Source organism: Gymnoscopelus braueri (assembly GCF_963280865.1).
Source record: "Gymnoscopelus braueri genome assembly, chromosome: 1".
NCBI classification, from domain to species: domain Eukaryota; kingdom Metazoa; phylum Chordata; class Actinopteri; order Myctophiformes; family Myctophidae; genus Gymnoscopelus; species Gymnoscopelus braueri.
The window spans coordinates 32,879,616-32,898,909 of record NC_137603.1 but is presented as its reverse complement, the minus strand read 5'-3'; the positions used below and the strand labels follow the sequence as shown (position 1 = coordinate 32,898,909).

The 19,294-nt window shown below is 41.7% G+C and overlaps 1 protein-coding gene across 1 annotated transcript; it reads right to left on the bottom strand.

The window, feature by feature from the left end:
- Window positions 1-6,031: 6,031 nt before the first annotated feature.
- Window positions 6,032-17,275, bottom strand: onecut1 (one cut homeobox 1; the record flags this gene model as incomplete). Its single annotated transcript, XM_080426678.1, has 2 exons — window positions 6,032-6,324; window positions 16,153-17,275. 2 exons carry the CDS (start codon window positions 17,273-17,275, stop codon window positions 6,032-6,034), a joined length of 1,416 nt encoding a protein of 471 aa, XP_080282804.1.
- Window positions 17,276-19,294: the final 2,019 nt, after the last annotated feature.

Genomic DNA, 19,294 nt, shown 5'->3' with positions numbered 1-19,294 from the left:
TACTTGAAATTTGAAGTTGCTCTCACAAGCACTCAGACCTTATTTTTAACTCTATGACTCAGACTCACACGTAAACACACATGCATGGGCACACACATGGGAGGGGGTGGGGACTTCCGCTGTCCAGGTGACTTTCATTCCACCTGTCCCACACACACACACACACACACACACACACACACACACACACATACTCAGGCACACCGAAATCCTTGGTTAAGGTTTCTTTTTGCAGTTTTATTAGACTTTGCTCATAGTCATTACACGAGTATTGTACCAAAACAACAGATACTAGATGGAGCGCGGCGGCGGCACCACGGCGAATAAAAACAGACCCGGCTCCGTGGCGCGGCCCCTGGCAGACCGGCTGCCCCAGCCTGCACTCCACCCCACTCTGTGCATGAGGCAGCAAAGTGGCGGGACTTGCAGCCCTCATTTCAAAATGCTTCAGATTGTACATTTGGAACAGGAGATTCCCCACATGGTAGAGTAAGCTTGACTACGAAGCCCTACTTCAGTGGTTCTCAAACGTTTACATGTCCTGGACCCCCAGTTTGATAAAAAATATAAGTTATATCTGGGACCCCAATCTACACTGTAAAGTCCTCAGTGTTAATTTAACATAGAGAGTCTACAAATTGAACCGAATGGACCCTGAAGAGATCCATTCGTATCCATTTGTGCAGTCTCTGCGTTAGAGACCTCTAACTCCTCAAGGACCCCTGGGGGTCCCCGGACCCCACTTTGAGAACCACTGCCCTACGCCTTCTACATTCTATACCCGTGTGAATGGCAAATCAAACAACTCAATAAATCTACCTCACAAATGCCAGTGCTTTTCAACATTATACATATTTTTTTTTCCTTTTCTTTTTTGGTTTGTTTTAAAAATCTTTGGATGTGCAGTAATACCCATAAAATAACTGTTATTTTAAAAAGTCAAAAGAATAGAAAAAACACACACACGTACACACTGCTTGTTTTTTCTTTTTTTTTGCCAGCCTTTGGACAAAGTAGCTCCTGTATAACTTTGTTGCCGTTGGCAAATCAACTGTCTTGGTTTTCTGGCAGTGTTCAAAACACATTACTGAAGTGCCGGCTAATGCTCAATTGATGCTCTGTCATATGACGGTGTTGCGGGCTGAAAATAGCCAATCTACAAGCCCACGATGCCGCGCGACACCGTCGTACGACTAAGTATAAATCGGGCTTAAGATTTTAGGTGAAGAAGAATACAAACTAGTCCTTGGTTCTATCTAAGCATGGGAAACAAGGCTGTAACAGAAAACTGTCATTTTTTTGGTTTGTTTTCTCAAAAACCTACTATATACAAATCTAGAGTTTCTACAAATGCATAAATTAAAGCAGTGGTTAACAATACAAAAACAAAATGTAATTAAATTAAAACAAAAATCACAACACAGAAGTAGAGAAAAGGGAAAATATGAACACATTATCACAGCAGTTGGTTGTACCCTGTAAAAAACAATAGTCTACCTTCATTATAATATTGGCATAACCCCAATGTCTGATAAAAAATACGCTTCTCCCTCCGTCCTGCAAGTTTCAAACCATGACCCTGAAACTTGTCCTCTGTAACTCCAAACAGAGCACTTCCACCGAAAGAAAAGAACAAAAAAAAGTCAAAATAGATCATCACACAGCTCTTTTCTTTTTTTGGTTTGAAGTTATAATAACAAGTAACACACTAGTAAGTGTTCTGCCTCACAGATAGACGTCTCAACGCAGAACAACGAGGGAAAAAAAGGAATTATTACTATGAGGTATTCAGAGACATTGGTAAAAGACATGCACGGCCAGAGTGCTGGGCCTTCCTACATGTGGGCAGATAGAGGAATTAGAGTTTCTGGGGGGAGCAGACGGATGTTAGGTGGCGTGGGTTGGGATGGGGTTTGAGGAGGAGGGGGGGGTAAGCTTGCTTTATACTTCATGGTACAAATGCGGTCGCTAATAGCAGCCGCAAAATAGTCACAAATAGCAGATCTACAAGGTGAGCGACACTGATATAAGTTGGGGTATAAGTTAACCACTTTCCAACCTGGTGTCCTTATTTTGGGTATGCCATTATAAGCGCGACACTGCAGTACGACAAAGTATAAGTCAGGCTTCGGTGGTCAAGCATAAGCGGCAAGGCAGAGGGGGGAAACGAAGACCTTTGGTTTTATTTGTATGGACAACAGGCTTTGGTATGTTTTCATTGCATGGTTGCACTGGCGAAAGCACCACAGTGTGATGAAGACTTCCTCCTTTGTTTTCTTCTTCAGTGGTGGCCCTTCTACAGGCTGAGGTATTCACAGAGTCAAAAGGTGAGAGGTCAACAGCGGTTTAACACTTTGGTTCAAGCAAGGCACTCTTCCTGGGAGTATTTTTTTTTTTTTTAAACAAAGATTGCAACACGTCTGCTTCTAGTTTCAGGAACATGTCTGCCTATAGTTACATCAACAAGTCTACCCATGGCAGGAGAAATGTCTGACCTATTCCTTGGATTAACGTTATCCACCTATAGATACACACTGAGAGGTGGGCTTTGGTCACAATGAACTGGGGAAAGCAGTAGAGGTAGTCCGATATATTGGATTGACCGATATATATTGGCATCGATATGTTTGCATTTTGTAAAATATTGGGATCGGCAGCGTATGACTTTTTAGTTAGCTTCAAAACAGATGATTATGCACATTGTTCATAGAAATGTTAATTATCTGGTGACATTCAAAATGTTTTCACATTTTGAATGTGTAAAAAAAAGAAAGCACTACTCTTAAATAGTCAGTAAGAGTGATTAAAGTGCTTAAAATGTAAATTAGGGAAAACAATACACATACCTGCCTAGAATGAAAGACACATGCGTGTACCTTTTAGGGTACAGACAGAGTTCACTACATTAGTTAAGAGAGAAAAAACAATCGGTTGATAATGTCTGGAGAACTTCCTGTTCTCCATAATATTGGTCTTGAAAAATCATTATCGGACTACCTCTATAAAACGCTGTAGCGGGCGCAACGTTGACCCCTGCTTGTAGATTCCATGTGTTCTTGAACAAGTGATGAAACAACATCCATTTTGTATATCAGTTCAAAATGTCAGCCATTTCAGCTTTTGTATGTCTGCACTGTCAGCAGACTATAAAACAAATTTCCAATCAAATTTCCAATCCTTACGGGCACAAACAGCGACGGGGGGATAGTTAGCAAGTTAGCTGTAGCAGATAAGAGGTACCCAGATAGACTGTGTATATCTATAGGTGAATCAGCACATCTGCCTATTAGCTACATCAGCATGTCATTCTACGGAGCCGTAATCTGAGCACAGATGAAGCGAGAGCACATATAGCAGGGGTTAGCATGAGTGGAACGCAGGCAAGGGAAGAAGGAGAGAAGGAAGGATATAGAAGAAGAAAAAGGAGGGGAGGGTCAGTTATATATATATAATCTAATAACACCACTCATAGAGGCCGTGCACTGAGACAAAATCTTTGGTTATCTTTGGTATCATCAAAGTGATAGAAATCACGTATGGAACTTGAGTGAGGTAGCATCTTTGGTTCACACTTTAAAAAACATCAGCAGGTCTTAACACATTTTTTTTTGTTTGTTTTTGTTTCATGATACTTTTTTTGGTTTTTCTTTTGGGGACATGAAGAAGCAGCTCTCTCTCTTTCTCACTGTCTTGCCTTTTTTCAACTTCAGCGGTTTTGTTCCGATGCGCGTAGAGCTGCTAACCCTGCCCAGGGGAAGATGAGGGCCAGGGGCCAGCTAATATACCTAATTGCCTCTGTGCCCTGATGCCAGCCCTGTGTAGTGCTTTCTTCCTATGGCGCTGAAATGCATAGCTTTACCAAGATAAATGGAATCGGGTAGGGGGGATGGGGGTTGGATGGCTTGGCGATGGGGAGATATTTGTATACAGGTGAAGCTGATATTGCAGCCTAAGCACATTAAAGTGAATTGATCATTCAATATCCTCCACTCTATCTGAAGCACAATGGCACGGAGATAAAAATCAAATAGCCGTGAAGCACACATGATAACCGAGCAATACTGGCAACAGAGTGCCAGTGCAGTTCTTCCTCAAAGAGCCACCGTAAGTCAGCTCTCTGTCTGTCTCACAGTGTCTACGTTGATTCAGAGTTCATGGAAAGAAATTAGGGGTGTTGGTCGAACTAATTAATATAATCGATTATAAACAGAATAATCAATAATTTATTGTTTAATAAAATAATGGATTACTAATCTATCCTTATTTTGTCATTATAGGCAGAAGGTTTAAAATAAAAAAGAATCAATATTAGTGAAAATAGCCAATCTACAAGCTCACAACTTGTCGTGATGCGATTCGTTGCGAGCATGTAGTAGCTATTTTGACTATTATTGAATAAATAAATAACGTTTAAGTGGTTAATCGATTTGTTGACAGTTGTTGAAATTTAAAACAACTATTCAATTATTCAAAAAAGCTATCGATAGAATAATCGCAAAGAAACTAATCGCTGTCGGTTGCAGCCCTAAAATAAATGGTCTATAAATGCAGAGAACACCAGAGCTGATAGCTTGTGTTTGCACCATCCCACTGCTACAGAATGGATTTGTCTTTGGTCGGTATAGCTGCTGGCCGTTCAAAACATATGATAAAACTACCCTGACAAAGTGATACTTCTAAGCATGAGAGGAGCGTGTACTTAAGCATATTCCACATTGAGAATGTGGAATATGCATTGCCAGTGCTGATGACGACAATGCTGTCGAAACATTGGTTTTTAATAAATTGCTCCTTTTGCATTGGCGCTACAAGTATGGGGCTGCTCTTTCACTCTTCCAATGACCTTTTTTTTTTTCACGAGCCAGCACTTCTCCAATCAAAGTGTGCATCAATCAAAAGGTTAACATTTTCTGAGCTGATGGCAAAGGTGTAACTGGAATATTCCATTCATTTGAAGCAGGCATCCATAAGGCAACGGTCGTTAATATTTTGAGGGCCATTTAATATTATATTGCCATTTGCAGAGGACATGATTTTTTTATTAGGATATTAAAAGTTTTTATGAGCCAAGTTATAATTCATTCTCTTGTTCTTTGTCCCTAACTAACAGTCTCTCTTTTGAGGGTAAGGGGAGTAAATTAGGTACAAAATACTCTTAAAGATAATCAAATAGAAAATATACTTCATCTTTGGTTAAATCACTTCATATGATATATGTTACAGAGTTTGAGATCTAAGTTGCAGGAGAGGCTTTGGAACATAGAAGGCTTTGGCTTTATAATATATCTGACGTTTCAGCGTGTTTGAAAGAAAGCACTACAATGTGGGTTGAGGTAAGGGTTCGGGTCTGGTTTTAGGGTCAGGGTTGGGTTTGGGTTAGCAGTCTACTATGAGCACAGTCTTGCCTGTCTGCAGCACTTGATAGACAGACAGACAGACAGACAAACAAACAAACAAACAGATAGACAGAAGACAGACACACAGACACACAGATAGATAGGTAACACAGACAAGTCCACCAATCCAAAAAGGCTGCGCAACATTCCAGTCGCTCTAGTGGGATTTCTCTTTGAAGCTGATTGGCCATCCCACTGGAGCTCCTCCTTCTGGGCTGTTGTCAAAGGGTGTGGGCAGCTGCTGAACACACCAATGATAGGCTGATTAAACCTCCATTCAGAGACCCGTCATCCAACCAACCAATCAGATTAAAGATAAGGACGGCGAATGATAGGTTGATATTGGGGGGCGGGAGGTTTGAAGTAAAGCTGTGAGACCAGTGTCAGGGGAGGGACATCTAAATGTTTTTGCTGTATGTTAGACATAAATGTGTTGCCGAACAAACATTTTAAAGCAGGTCAAAGAAGTCTTTGGTTTGTTTTCTTCATCTTTGGATACTATAAATATCAGTATAAGTACAGGTTTTAAGGGCAAAACGTTGCTTCAAGGTCTCTTTTAAGTTTCTCTTTGTATCTCTAAGTTTTAAAGCTTTTCCACCGAGGTTGAGTCAGTCAGACAGACAGTCTGTCTGTCGTCAGGCTTTGGTACAGGCGTTGGGGCCGGAGTTGGCCGGGTGACCGGATCCGTCGTCCAGCCACTTGTCGAGGCTCCGGCGCCGCGCGTTCATGAAGAAGTTGCTGACCGTGGTGAGCTCCAGGCCGAGCTGCTGGGCGATGGTGATCTGCAGCTCTTTGGACGGACGCTTGTTCTCCTTGAAGATTGCGTGGAGCGTCCGTCGCTGCACGTCTGTGAACACCAGCCGAGGCTTCTTGGACAGGCCGCCACGTTCTCCCCTCACCCCATGGTCCTGTTCCTTACGCTTACACGCTACAACAGAGAGAGATGGAGAGAGACAGAGAGAGAGAGAGAGAGAGAGAGAGAGAGAGAGAGAGAGAGAGAGAGAGAGAGAGAGAGAGAGAGTTAGTCAGACTTGCAGATAACCTAGCTGAAAAAACAGAGCATTTCCATGTGCTTTAAAAGAATATTTCACCCCCAAAATGACTCAATTACTTGCCCTGTGATGGCTTGAATAATAGAATAATTTTTGTTTGTAGAATTTTCCTTTACTGTGAAAACAGAATAAAAAAAATGAACAGAATAGAGTTGAAAGATAAGAGAATTGCTAAAACTAGGGGTCTGTTTTTAAGAACAACAGTATTTTTTTACTGTATTTTTTACTGTATAGTATTACATTTATGAACTCCAAAACAATGCTCAACGTGTAATCAAAGTGTCCTTTGTCCAGTCATACAGTATGCTCGGTACTACCAAAACATCGCTTTTAAGCTGAAAATGTTCTTGGTGTTAACCATCTCATGCAGGATTGAGGAAGGCGCCTGGGCATTGCCTGTTGGGTTCAACAGGAGCTCAAGTCACATGCATGCACCTGCCCAGGCATGTGCATCATTGGTGCATGAAACAATTTAACCCGGAAGTGTTTTAAATCTTTTTAAACAATGACGTTTCTGCAAAAAGGTTATGTGTTGGAAATACTAAATACACGGACTGGATACACTTGGGATTACTGTGAACACTGTTTTGGAGTTAATAAATGGATACATTTATTTTTGTTTAACTTTTACTGTTTTTTTGTGACAAAGAGTCTCCTTTTTCAACTATTCTCTTGGTTTTTGGATTCGTCATTCACTGTAACGGAATGTGACACAAAGAAAGATTGTCCTCGTCTTAAAGCCTTCATGGGGTGAGTAAATGATAGAAGAAAGTCATTTTAGGGGTGAATTGTTCCTTCTAGGGCAACAGATAAGCGACAACTTATATCTACACAACAATATCAGTTCCTTAAAAATAATCAATTGAGGAAATTATTTAAAATGAGGAAAGTTCTGCATAACTGCTTCTACATAAGCGACTGTCTGGGTTTGAAGAATCATGACATCATGAGTGGAGGACTTGCTAGTTGTAGATATATTTAATGTACTTGGTACAATATCGACCTATAAATGTACATTGTAAATGTATAGCATTCAAAACTAGCCATAATCATAAATGTATAGCATTCAAAACCAGCCATAATCATAAACGTATAGCATTCAAAACCAGCCACAATCATAAATGTATCGCATTCAAAACCAGCCATAATCATAAATGTATCGCATTCAAAACCAGCCATAATCATAAACGTATAGCATTCAAAACCAGCCACAATCATAAATGTATAGCATTCAAAACCAGCCATAATCATAAATGTATAGCATTCAAAACCAGCCATAATCATAAATGTATAGCATTCAAAACCAGCCATAATCATAAACGTATAGCATTCAAGACCAGCCATAATCCTAATTCACTGGAAGCCTTTCTACTTGTTAAATATGAACTAATATGTACATTAATCATATAAGTATCCTTGCATTTGTTTATACAGAGCTCGGATGAGTTTTCCACTGCTTGCAACACAGATGTGTTATGTATATTGTACTCCATATAGACTGGTTAACATAAAGTTTTCTTCTTTAAGATAAGTCCTGGATTGTAACTTTAATGTAGAAATGTATATACAGCCATAATTGCAATACAAGCATTGCCATTTGGCAAACAAAGAAACTGACTGACCAATTGACTGAATGTGAGCAGCACCTTAATTCACAGTGCAAATATCTTGGTTATCCTGGTGAGTTGAATTTGGTAGCCACAAGAGCACAAATAACCAATCTACAAGCTCACATCGGGTTATGCCGCGATGTGTTGTGAGCTATAGATCCTCTTTTCACCATTAATTAATATTAACCTATTAACCTTTTCCTCTCCTTTCCAGCTGCCATCCCTCGTGGCCAGTGGTGGCTCCCACATTGGGGTTAGGCTACATACGCTCTATCTCAATCTTTTTTCATGTCTAGGACCCCCAAATTAAAATGTATTTGGCTGCAGACTACCAGATATTTTGTGCCAGGGACCCCCATACAAGGTTTCTGTTGTTAAAATTCATTTCTTTCTTCAAGTTCTTTTTATAGCAGATCTACAAACTCACAACGCGTTGCATCATGGCACGTTGTGAGCTTGTAGATCGGCTATTTTCAAAGGGCCGAAGAATAACTGATTTTTATTCTATTATCACATTTTGGAACTCCCTCAAGGACCCCTGGGGGTCCCCAGACCCTACTTTGAGAACCACTGCTCTGTCTCAACTGGCTTTGTGGGGGGCAAAGCACCTGCTGTCCTCTGCCAAACCAGTGCCCTTTACCTTTGAGTTTTCAGTCTAAAAACAAAATCATTGCATAATCACTGTCCAAAGCAAGATCATTGTATGCACACAGAATCCGGAAAAAACATCTTATTTGGGATACACTGTTGTGCACCTTTAATAAACCTGCTGTCCTCTGTGCTACCTAGTTCCCTTGAACTTTAGATGTTTTGAAATGTTATCTTCTTTGTCCCTGACAAAAACAACAAGATCATTGGCTAGACTTGCACACACGCACACACGCAAGCAAGCACACACACACATACAGTATCCAGGCTCTGGCTATTCAGGTTACAGTCTTCTTTATACACGTTTTATGTGCACAGTAAATCCTCTGTTTTAATGTACCCATTTGCAGTTGTGGAAAGTAAGTAAGTACCTTTACACATTTGTACTTTAAGTACATCATTTGAGTCAACTTTTTAAAGTGTTGAAAAACTTGTGAAATGGGACACAATGCTAAATAATGGGCATAGTGAGTACTTTTACTTTTGGTAAAATATCCTGGTAGTATTATTTTGACGCCAATACTTGTTATTTTTCTCAAGTAAAATTCTGAATACAGGTATTTTACTAGTAACAGAGTATTGTAACAGAACTTCATCCCCCACTGCCCATTTGTTTCTCTGAGAATATACAAATGGAACCCAACTTGGTTCCATTTGTACACTCTCAAATATAAACGAACACTGAGGATTTTACTGTTTGCACACCTGCATCCCAACAGGCCTACTGCTCTAGCTTAGCTCTTGGAAAACCACTAAGAAATTACCAATATTGTCTAAACATCAGTCTCTATCTCCAAACATGAGCATGCACATTCTGCAAAACCCAACTGCAGGCTAGTCGAAATGGGATAACATGAAATCAATCAATCAATCAATCAATCAATCACAACGTGTATTTATGAAAGGAAGACCAACTGTCCATAAAGCTGTCGCAATAAGAGAACAAAACTAAAACATAAATCTATCAAATTAAACAAACTGACAGGGAGTTGAGTGTAACATTGTTTTCTGAGACTGTGTGGCAGATATGGGGTGCATTCAAATTCAGTGTCCTGATACCAGCTTAAGATTGGATACCTCCAATCTTAAGCTGTTATCAGGCCTAGACCATGTCCTGGATAACATCTTAATATTGGAGGTATACAGGCATATATCCAGGTTTATCTCCTGGTGCTTATGGAGACATCCCCCTGAAACGTGAGAGGGATATTTGGTACACACACAGGCTTCATTTAGGCCTTAACCACTCTCTATAGCCTACTTAGTGTAACAGACCTGACTTGGCTCTGTACTTGGACTGCTCTTGTTTCCTTCTACACCAGTAGTTCTCAACCAGTGGTTCGGGGACCACCAGTGGTCCTTGAGGGGGTTCCATGGTCCCCAGCTAAATGATGAAGAGTTGGTAACCAAATGGACCCTTATTAGATTTAACCCTTGAGAGTGTAAAATGAAACCAAATGGACCCTTAGGGAACCACTTGGTTTCATTTTAAGCTCTAAAGGGTTAAATTATGGTTAAACATCTGCAATACTTAATTTACACGAAGTCTACACAATTACAGAATGTAGAAGAATTGTTATTTTGATCAACGTTTGCCTGTTGTCTCTCCTGATACCTCATCAAATGGTGGTCCTTGGCTCAAATGCCGAATAAATAATGGACCTTGATATGAAAAGGGTTGAAACCCACTGTTCTACACCAAATGTCTTCCCCAGAAGCCGATCTACAAGCTTACAACGCGTTGTGAATCCGCTATTTATGGCGAAAGCCCCCTGTTGTGCCGTTGAAGTGGTTAAAATGAAGACAAAGGCCGCTGTCCATGGTCCTGAAATCAACGCGCGCGGTTTAACGGTAAAGAGTAAAGACAAATCCACTGTCCAAGAAAACTACAAGGACTTGGCTCGTTTATTTCCTGAAAGGACAGCTCAAGGAATCAATTTGCAGTGGTGGAAAGTAACTAAGTACATTTACTCAAGTACTGTACTTAATTACAATTTTGAGGTATATTTTTTTACTTTACTGGAGTATTTCCAATTTTACTTTTATTTCTACTCCACTACATCTCAGAGGTAAATATTATGCTTTTACTTCACTACAATTATTTGAAAACTTTAGTTACTTTGTAGATTTTGATTATTACAAGACCTTTATTATCCCCTACTTCAATATTTTGGACGTTTACTTGTAACAGAGTATTTGGACATTGCAGTATTGATACTTTTACTTAAGTAAAAGATTTTTGGACTTTTTCCACCACTGTCAATTTGATAGCAAACCGCTCTGCAGCTGTTTTTCGTCCCCCCCACCGGCTACACTATTCTACACAGACACTTTCTCTTGATACTCACAATTCCGAGAGCGACCAGCTGGGGGCAGCAGTGGACTGTTAGAAACAGATTGATTCAGACAATATCCCCCCCCCCCCCCCCCCCCCCCACACACACACACACACACACACACACTTGACCTGTTAGCCTGTCCCATCATTCCTCCTCTCTGCAGGCCAGAGTTTGCTGTTAAATCCTCAGGCAATAATACAGCCACATGAAGCCAGATTCATAAATTAACCCTACAATGCACTTCAATAACTTTTAAGTGGTAAAATAAAATACAAATAAAAACCTCAAATGGCATAATTTCTCAATTGCTATTGAAAATATGGTTGTATTAAAAAGCAAATACTATATAGTAACACGAATCAATAGTAATAACATTGTATTAAAATTAAATTGTGGATATACATACCCCTATACACACACACAGACACACACACACACACACACACACACACACACACACACACACACACACACACACACACACACACACACACACACACACACACACACACACACACACACACACACACACCCACATACATACATACATACATACATACATACATACATACATACATACATACATACATACATACATACATACATACATACATACATACATACATACATACATACATACATACATACATACATACATAGGGGCGGCCATAGCTGAGTGGTTAGTGAGCCCGGCTGGGCAGCCAGAGGCCCTGGTTGTCGCAGGTTCGGTTCCAGGCCAGGCCAGCAATGTGTCGATGTGTGTCCCTGAGCAAGACTCTTAACCCCTAATTGCTCCCCGAGCGCCGTAGAATGGCTGCTCACGGCTCCTAGTGATTATAGGAAATGCAGGATTGATTTGGGGTAAATGCAGAGGACAAATTTCACGTATGTGCATATATACATATAGGCTACATAATATACAGTGACAAAAAACACACACACTAAATTATTGTTATCATACATACATACAAACATACACAAGCTATACAATGCAATCAGTGGCATATCCCCATGACCATAAATTAGTGTGTGTCTCCAGTGCTGGTAAACATTAACAGAGAGAAGGGGCTCCTCTACTCATGTGTATAGGCTGCTTGTTATAAATCAGTCTGAAGGCCACTGCAGACAGAAGGAGCCACTGCACTGCCAGCCAGGCTGCATGTGCACTGCGGGCTGAGGCCAGTATACAGGTACTAGTAGCCAGTGGTGGACAAAGTACCCTATCCTTGTTGTCGGGCAGAAACCTCTTATCTATATTCTAACTTTGTGTGATTTGGGGTAAATTAACGCCTATATTTGATCATAGTGTTGTACAAAAGTATCAAAAGTAGCAGATCCACAAGCTCGAAATTAGCTTGTGGATCTGCTACATTTTCTATTTTTGAATTTGAATCGTGAAAAGTAACAGTTTTGGACATATGAGGTTTGATATACTCAAGTAAATATAGCCTATATTCAAAAGAATATATGATTTTTATCTTTAATATCAGTGCATTGCTGTATTGAAATGACTTTTTCTTTTAAATCCAGACATTTTCAAAAATTGGCAAATATATTTGACATAATTGGTTGATTCAGACAACCAAGAGAGTAAAGTAACCTGCAATATATTTATATTTGAAATAGCGCAGTGAAAGTCATGTGGCTGGCAAAAGAAATGACCAAATACTCAAAAAATACCAAATACTTAAGTATAGACTATATACTCGCGTAAATGCACTTAGTTTACTGTCCACCACTATGCCAACCGCGGCCTAGACGCACAGCATTTCCCAGGATCAGGTGAAATAACAACGACCTCCCCCTTATCAGCCTAATCACACACACACACACACACACACACACACACACACACACACACACACACACACACACACACACACACACACACACACACACACACACACACACACACAAACACGGGGCTCTCTCTGCTGCTCCCGGCTAATCATTACAAACACACAGATAACCAACGCACGCGCGCTCGTGATCCTCTCTCTCGGTTTCATAAGCTTACAGAGCAAAGCAGAACACATGTGTGTGTGTTTTTTTTAACGGAAATATTGCAAATATTGCACCAAAATCGACTATCGGATTTTTACTCCTGCGGATTTGCATGATAAAGGCCCACACTATTTTCACAGACCATACGTCTATTCAAACAAGCCATGTGTTTTTGTTTTATTTTATAATATAAAGTAAAACATCATAATTTCAATCATTACTTCTGCAATTGTATTTTTGGTGAATCGAAATATGCGTTTTATTCCTTGAATCACCTGACTAAAGTAGGCTATTGTATCTATTTTAAAATCCTATCCTATTCTATTTCTATTCTATTAGCTGTGAAAAATGCAATTTTCTTTCATATTCCCATAAGCTAGGTAATTGAATACGTGGGAAAAGTTGAGATGGCCTAAGATTAATTTCAGAGGCCTAAAATCAATAGGTATATCACTTCTACTTCAGCAGGCGATCACATATCTAGTTCACCAAGGAGCCAACGGATCGATAAAATGGCGCTCACTCGTTTTTTAAATTAATTTAGATTTTAACTGTACATTTCACCCCTCCTCCTGTCTAAATTATTCATGACAAATTACAACAAATGTCAGTGTTTGAATATTTCTATTTAGAAATTTCCTAATATTTTCGGCCTATTTCTGACCAAATAATGTCAATAAAAGATAATATAATAATACAGGCATGATAAATGAAATTTCCGTCGGTCTTGGGCAAAGTGTAGGCCTATTTTTAAGCAGTGACAATGAAAGCATAATTAAAAAATAGCATTCACATTTGATCAAAACTCAAACTAAAGGCAATGCGGCTTCAAACTGTGGTGACAACTGCATAATGTTAACATTTTGCAAGTTCGTCTCTGTATTAATAATCTAACATAAACACTAGTAGGCTAATCTGTATTAGTGTAAAAACGGATTTGTCTTTATCACACACACACACACACACACACACACACACACACACACACACACACACACACACACACACACACACACACACACACACACACACACACACACACACACACACACACACACACACACAGCAGATGGGAACACTGAAAAATAATCAATCGAGATTACACATACACTTTCCACGCGGCCTCACTTTTTCACGAGTTAAGACATTGATTGGAGACCTTAAAAACGTGTGTGTGTGTGTGTGTGTGTGTGTGTGTGTGTGTGTGTGTGTGTGTGTGTGTGTGTGTGTGTGTGTGTGTGTGTGTGTGTGTGTGTGTGTGGTTGAACGGATTGGCCCTTGTTGGCGCTCTGATTGACTCGTGTGCACCTCAGGGACAAATTAACAGTGGCCTATCAGTTAATTAGACCAGTGGTTCTCAACCTTTTCAGGCTGTGACCCCCCAAAATAATCATATTTGAACCAGGGACTCCCCCAGATAAATATTGTGAAAATAGCCAATCTACAAGCTCACAATGCCTCTCAAATTTAAAACGTTTTACCTCTTTCTTATATTATTCAACAATTTGGCCAATGTTTGCCAGTTTTTACAGTAGCCTATAGTTTGTTGATTACTTTTGATGCTGTAATGGTATTTGTTTTTAGGTATTAAAAAGGTCTTAAAAATCCTTAACTTGTCACTTCACTGTCATCTGGGGTGACAGAATCATGGCGTGAACCAAAATCATGTGGGGATCCCCTGGGGGTCTCGACGCACAGGTTGAGAACCACCAAATTAGACAAATGTTGGCCAGTGCCCGTCTAGTTCTATTCCCACGTTTAACATATTAAGGACATGAACAGTCCCCAATCATGGAGACATGGCAACACAATTCTGTTTTCATTTTGGATTATTTTGGATGTTTATTCAATTCAATTCAATTCAATTCAATTCAATTCAATTCAATTCAATGATATGATATGATATGATATGATATGATATGATATGATATGATATGATATGATATGATATTATATTCTTTTGGACTTTGCCCCCCCTTTGCTACAGTAATTCGAGTCTATATATTATTACATTACATTCTAGTCGTATATCGATGTATTATTGTACGCCAAATCAAATTAATTTTGGACCAAATGCCAATGATTTATCCAAAACCTAGGCTATATGTGGCACAGACAGGCCTGAGCTCTCACCAAATGATGAGTGATTACATGACCAGCCTACTTGACATTTGAAATGACTTTTTCACAAGTATACAAGTACACACACACACACACACACACACACACACACACACACACACACACACACACACACACGCAAACAACACATGTTTTGTCCCCCCCCTTCTCCCCCCCCCCCCCCCCCTCTCTCTCTCTCTCTCTCTCTCTCTCTCTCTCTCTCTCTCTCTCTGTGTTTACAACCAGGGCGACATTAAAAAGCTGATCAGATCCATCGACACCAAAATAAACACATTCCTAACGATCCCTCTGGCCGAGGGATCAACTTACGCACACAGTCCCCCGCGGTCGATATTTTGAGGTAAAATGACATGCAGCACAAGTTGTTTCACAAAACCCCCAAGTCAGTGTCGATGACAGACAGACAGAGAGAGAGAGGCAGACAAGACTACAGGCCTTATTGGTATTCATATTAATAGCTTTTATCTCGTCCGTTCTGGGCACCCCACTCAGCAGCATCACACTCACAAATTAACCAGGGACAAAAGAGGAAACACAACTAAGAGGATAGGTGGGCACCAATATATATTTCCAAATATATATTTGGAAAATGTTTTTAAGTAAAGTAAAGTATACACTATTAGAACATGCTTAAATATTCGACAATTAAGGTTAATATTTCTACAATTGCTACAAATTGCTAGAAAACCTGTATATCCAGTCATTTTGGGGCATAAACAAGAAATTGAAGGATCAAATTAAGTCTGATAATGATGTACCAGCATGTTCACATCAAGTATAGCCTACTTACATTACTTAAGCCATTTATCAATCTTTTTTTTTTTTTTATCTAACATTTTGGACAAAATTGCCAATTTTACATCAGGTGCCCAGATGTCCCTAGTGCCCACCTATGTATCCCAACTGAAGACATAAAAGATGGAAATAAAATGGGGCATTTATTTACCGAGGCTTCGCTCACCTGCGAGCCTGAGTGCGCTCATGCGCTGGAACTCAGGCTCCTGCAGCCACTTCCACATCCTCCTAAAGGTCTCCCGGCCGGACTTGAGCTTGGACCAGGGCTTGGGGTTCCTCAGGAGGTCCGACAGGGTCCCCTGGGAGCGACACAGCACCCGCTGGGCGAAGATGGCCTGCGGGATGCTGTAGCGCTTCAGCTCAGTGGTGATCCTCTGCGCCACCTCCTTGGTGTTCACCTCCTCCATCTGTTGTCCAGGGCCACCCCCGCCGGCGCCCCCTTGTTGCCCGGGTCCGCACGCCTGTTCCCGGCCGTCCCTGAGCCCCTGCTGCCCGTGGCCCTGCACGCCCAGGTGCGCGGCGGCGTGCGGGTGGTGGTGGAGGCCGTTGATCTGGACCATGCCCGCCGAGGAGCTCATGTGCTGCTCCGTGGTGTGTCTGCCGAGCATGGCCGGATGGTGAGCCTCGAACCCGCTGGGGGTGAGCATCTTCTCCCCGGGCATGGCGGCGGCGCCGGGGTGCGCGTAGGGCGGGGGGATGCCGGCCTGGGAGGTGTGTATGCCGGCCAGGCCGGAGCCGGACAGCGGGGAGAGGCTCTGGCCCATGCATGGATCCTTGTGATGGTGATACGGGGGATACAGAGTGTTCATGGGCGCCATGGGTCCCCGGTCCTCCCCCCGCATCAGCGTGAAGCTGCCGCTGACGTTCCCGGGGATCCGCTGGTGGGGGTGGGGGTGCGGGTGATGGGGATGGTGGTGGTGATGGTGGTGGTGGTGGTGGTGAGGGAACTTGTCGGACACGGTGGAGATGGGGGGCAAGGGCTGCAGCGGGGTGAGGGTGGTGTAGGTGCTGCTCGCGCTCATGCCGGGGGGGGCTTCGCACATGCTGATCGCCGGGTGCAGGTGTCCGTGATGGCCGGGGTGATGAGGGTGATAGTCTCCGCTGTCCAGCAGGGTCGCCATGCCCATGGTGGCGCGGTGGCTGAGACCCCGCGGCGGGGGGCCCGGCCCAGGACGGGAGTGCGGACTGTGGTGGGTGCTCAGCAGCTCGCCGTGGCCGCCGATGGACTCATGGCTCACTCCTCCGTGCAGGTGGTCGCCAAGACTCTCCATCGACAGCTGGGCGTTCATGATCGGCGGGGCAGCGCTGTGGTCCAAACATCTATCTGATCATCTGACCTGTACCGCGGCGAGCTGGTGTCCATCAAGTCCTCCTCACGGCAAGTAAAAGTTCAATTTCCTTTTGTTGTTTTTGAAGGATCCTGTGTCAATTGCCTGTATATTCCCAATAGTCCTTATGGCGTAAAATCGTTTTTTCTTTTCAAATCGAATGTTATCTTTGTAAAAGGGAACTCCTTATTTATAAAATGATGAGTAGGCTACTTTATTAAAAAATATTATAGTATTTTTTTCCTTGATTTTTATTTTTTATTTTATTTTTTGTAATCTTCTTTATGTCCTTTGTGATTCAAGCCCCCCCACCGCCGAACAGCAGACCTCGCTCTCCGGTCGGGTGCCTCGCCATCTCTCTCTCTAGCCGCGTCTCGCTGCTTCAGTCTCTCTGTCTCCAGACCCTCTGTTCACTACCGCTGCGGAGACCACCGTCCCACACATGCGCACTGGAGACGCTCCACTCCTCCCACACATGCACGCACGCACGCACCTACAAACACGCACACACACACGCACGCGCGCGCGCGCACACACACACACACACACACACACACACACACACACACACACACACACACACACACACACACACACACACACACACACACACACACACACACACACACACACACACACACACACACACACACACACACACACCCCAGTGTTGCCATGTCTGCTTATTATAAGCGACTTTAGGCTTGTTTTTCTGTAAAGTTGCTTGTAAATATTGATGGCTGTGGTTTTTTGGGCTTGTTTCTTAAGCGTAGTTGATTATTTATGCTTGCATTATGTAAACCAGTGTGGTTCACAAATATCTTCATACAAATGTTTTGTGCCAGGGAGCATTTTTGTTGTTAGAATGTTTTAAAAAACATTCCAAATATTTTACATTTTATTGCAAGAGTTTTTGAAAATAGCAGATCTACAAGCTCATCGCGTGCGTTGCATCGCGATTCGTTGTGAGCTTGTAGATCTTGCTTGTGTTGTGAGCTTGTAGATTAAAGTGTGGCTTCTTTTGGGCTAGTTTTCCTAGACCTGGCTGATTATTTCTTTCACAAAATCTGGCAACACTGGCACACACACACACACACACACACACACACACACACACACACACACACACACACACACACCGCCCCCGCCCACCGCCCTGACGTCAGCTAACTTATTAAGGAAGGGAGGTATCAAAGCGCCTGGCTGAAGCCCATTCCACCTAAATAACACATAATAGGCCTACTTCACCCCAAATGTTGAGTATGTTAATCGACATAAATCAGTATTTAAAAATGCCTCACGACTCGACGTTTATTGGTAAATAAATCTAGAGGTGTTTTGGGGCATGATAAGCAACGGTCAGGTATGATTTGTCAAATTAATTGGAACAATAATGAGCCTGGATCCTCGGTCCTCCTTAAATGATTAAGTGCTAATGAAGTAAACTTCCGGGTTCATTTGGAGTTGATTTTTAACTAGTGGGATATTATTATATATGAGCCAAAACCAAAGGCTGATCACAATGCAATGCTTCTTCATGCAGCTAATGATTAATACTAATCATAATCTTAATAATGTTATGTTAGGAGGTTATTATAGTCAATTTAAAAACATGTCATGAAACATGTTTCTGATCGAAGCTCTGTGAAAAAATACAATGCTTCTTCATGCAGCTAATGATTAATACTAATCAAAATCATAATAATGTTAGGAGGTTATTATAGTCAATTTAAAAACATGTCATGAAACATGTTTCTTGGACCATTACAATACTTTCAGCTGCTCAAGCAGCTCAAGCCTCCTCTGACAATCCTAAAAAAAAAAGAAGGAATTATGTGGCGGTTTTTACCAAACGAGTGACATACCTTTTCTTTTGATAAAAAAATGAGCAGATGTGTCTATTGTTCAGCCATTAGGCTTAACGAACCAAGCCCAGCAGTGTGTGTGTGTGTGTGTGTGTGTGTGTGTGTGTGTGTGTGT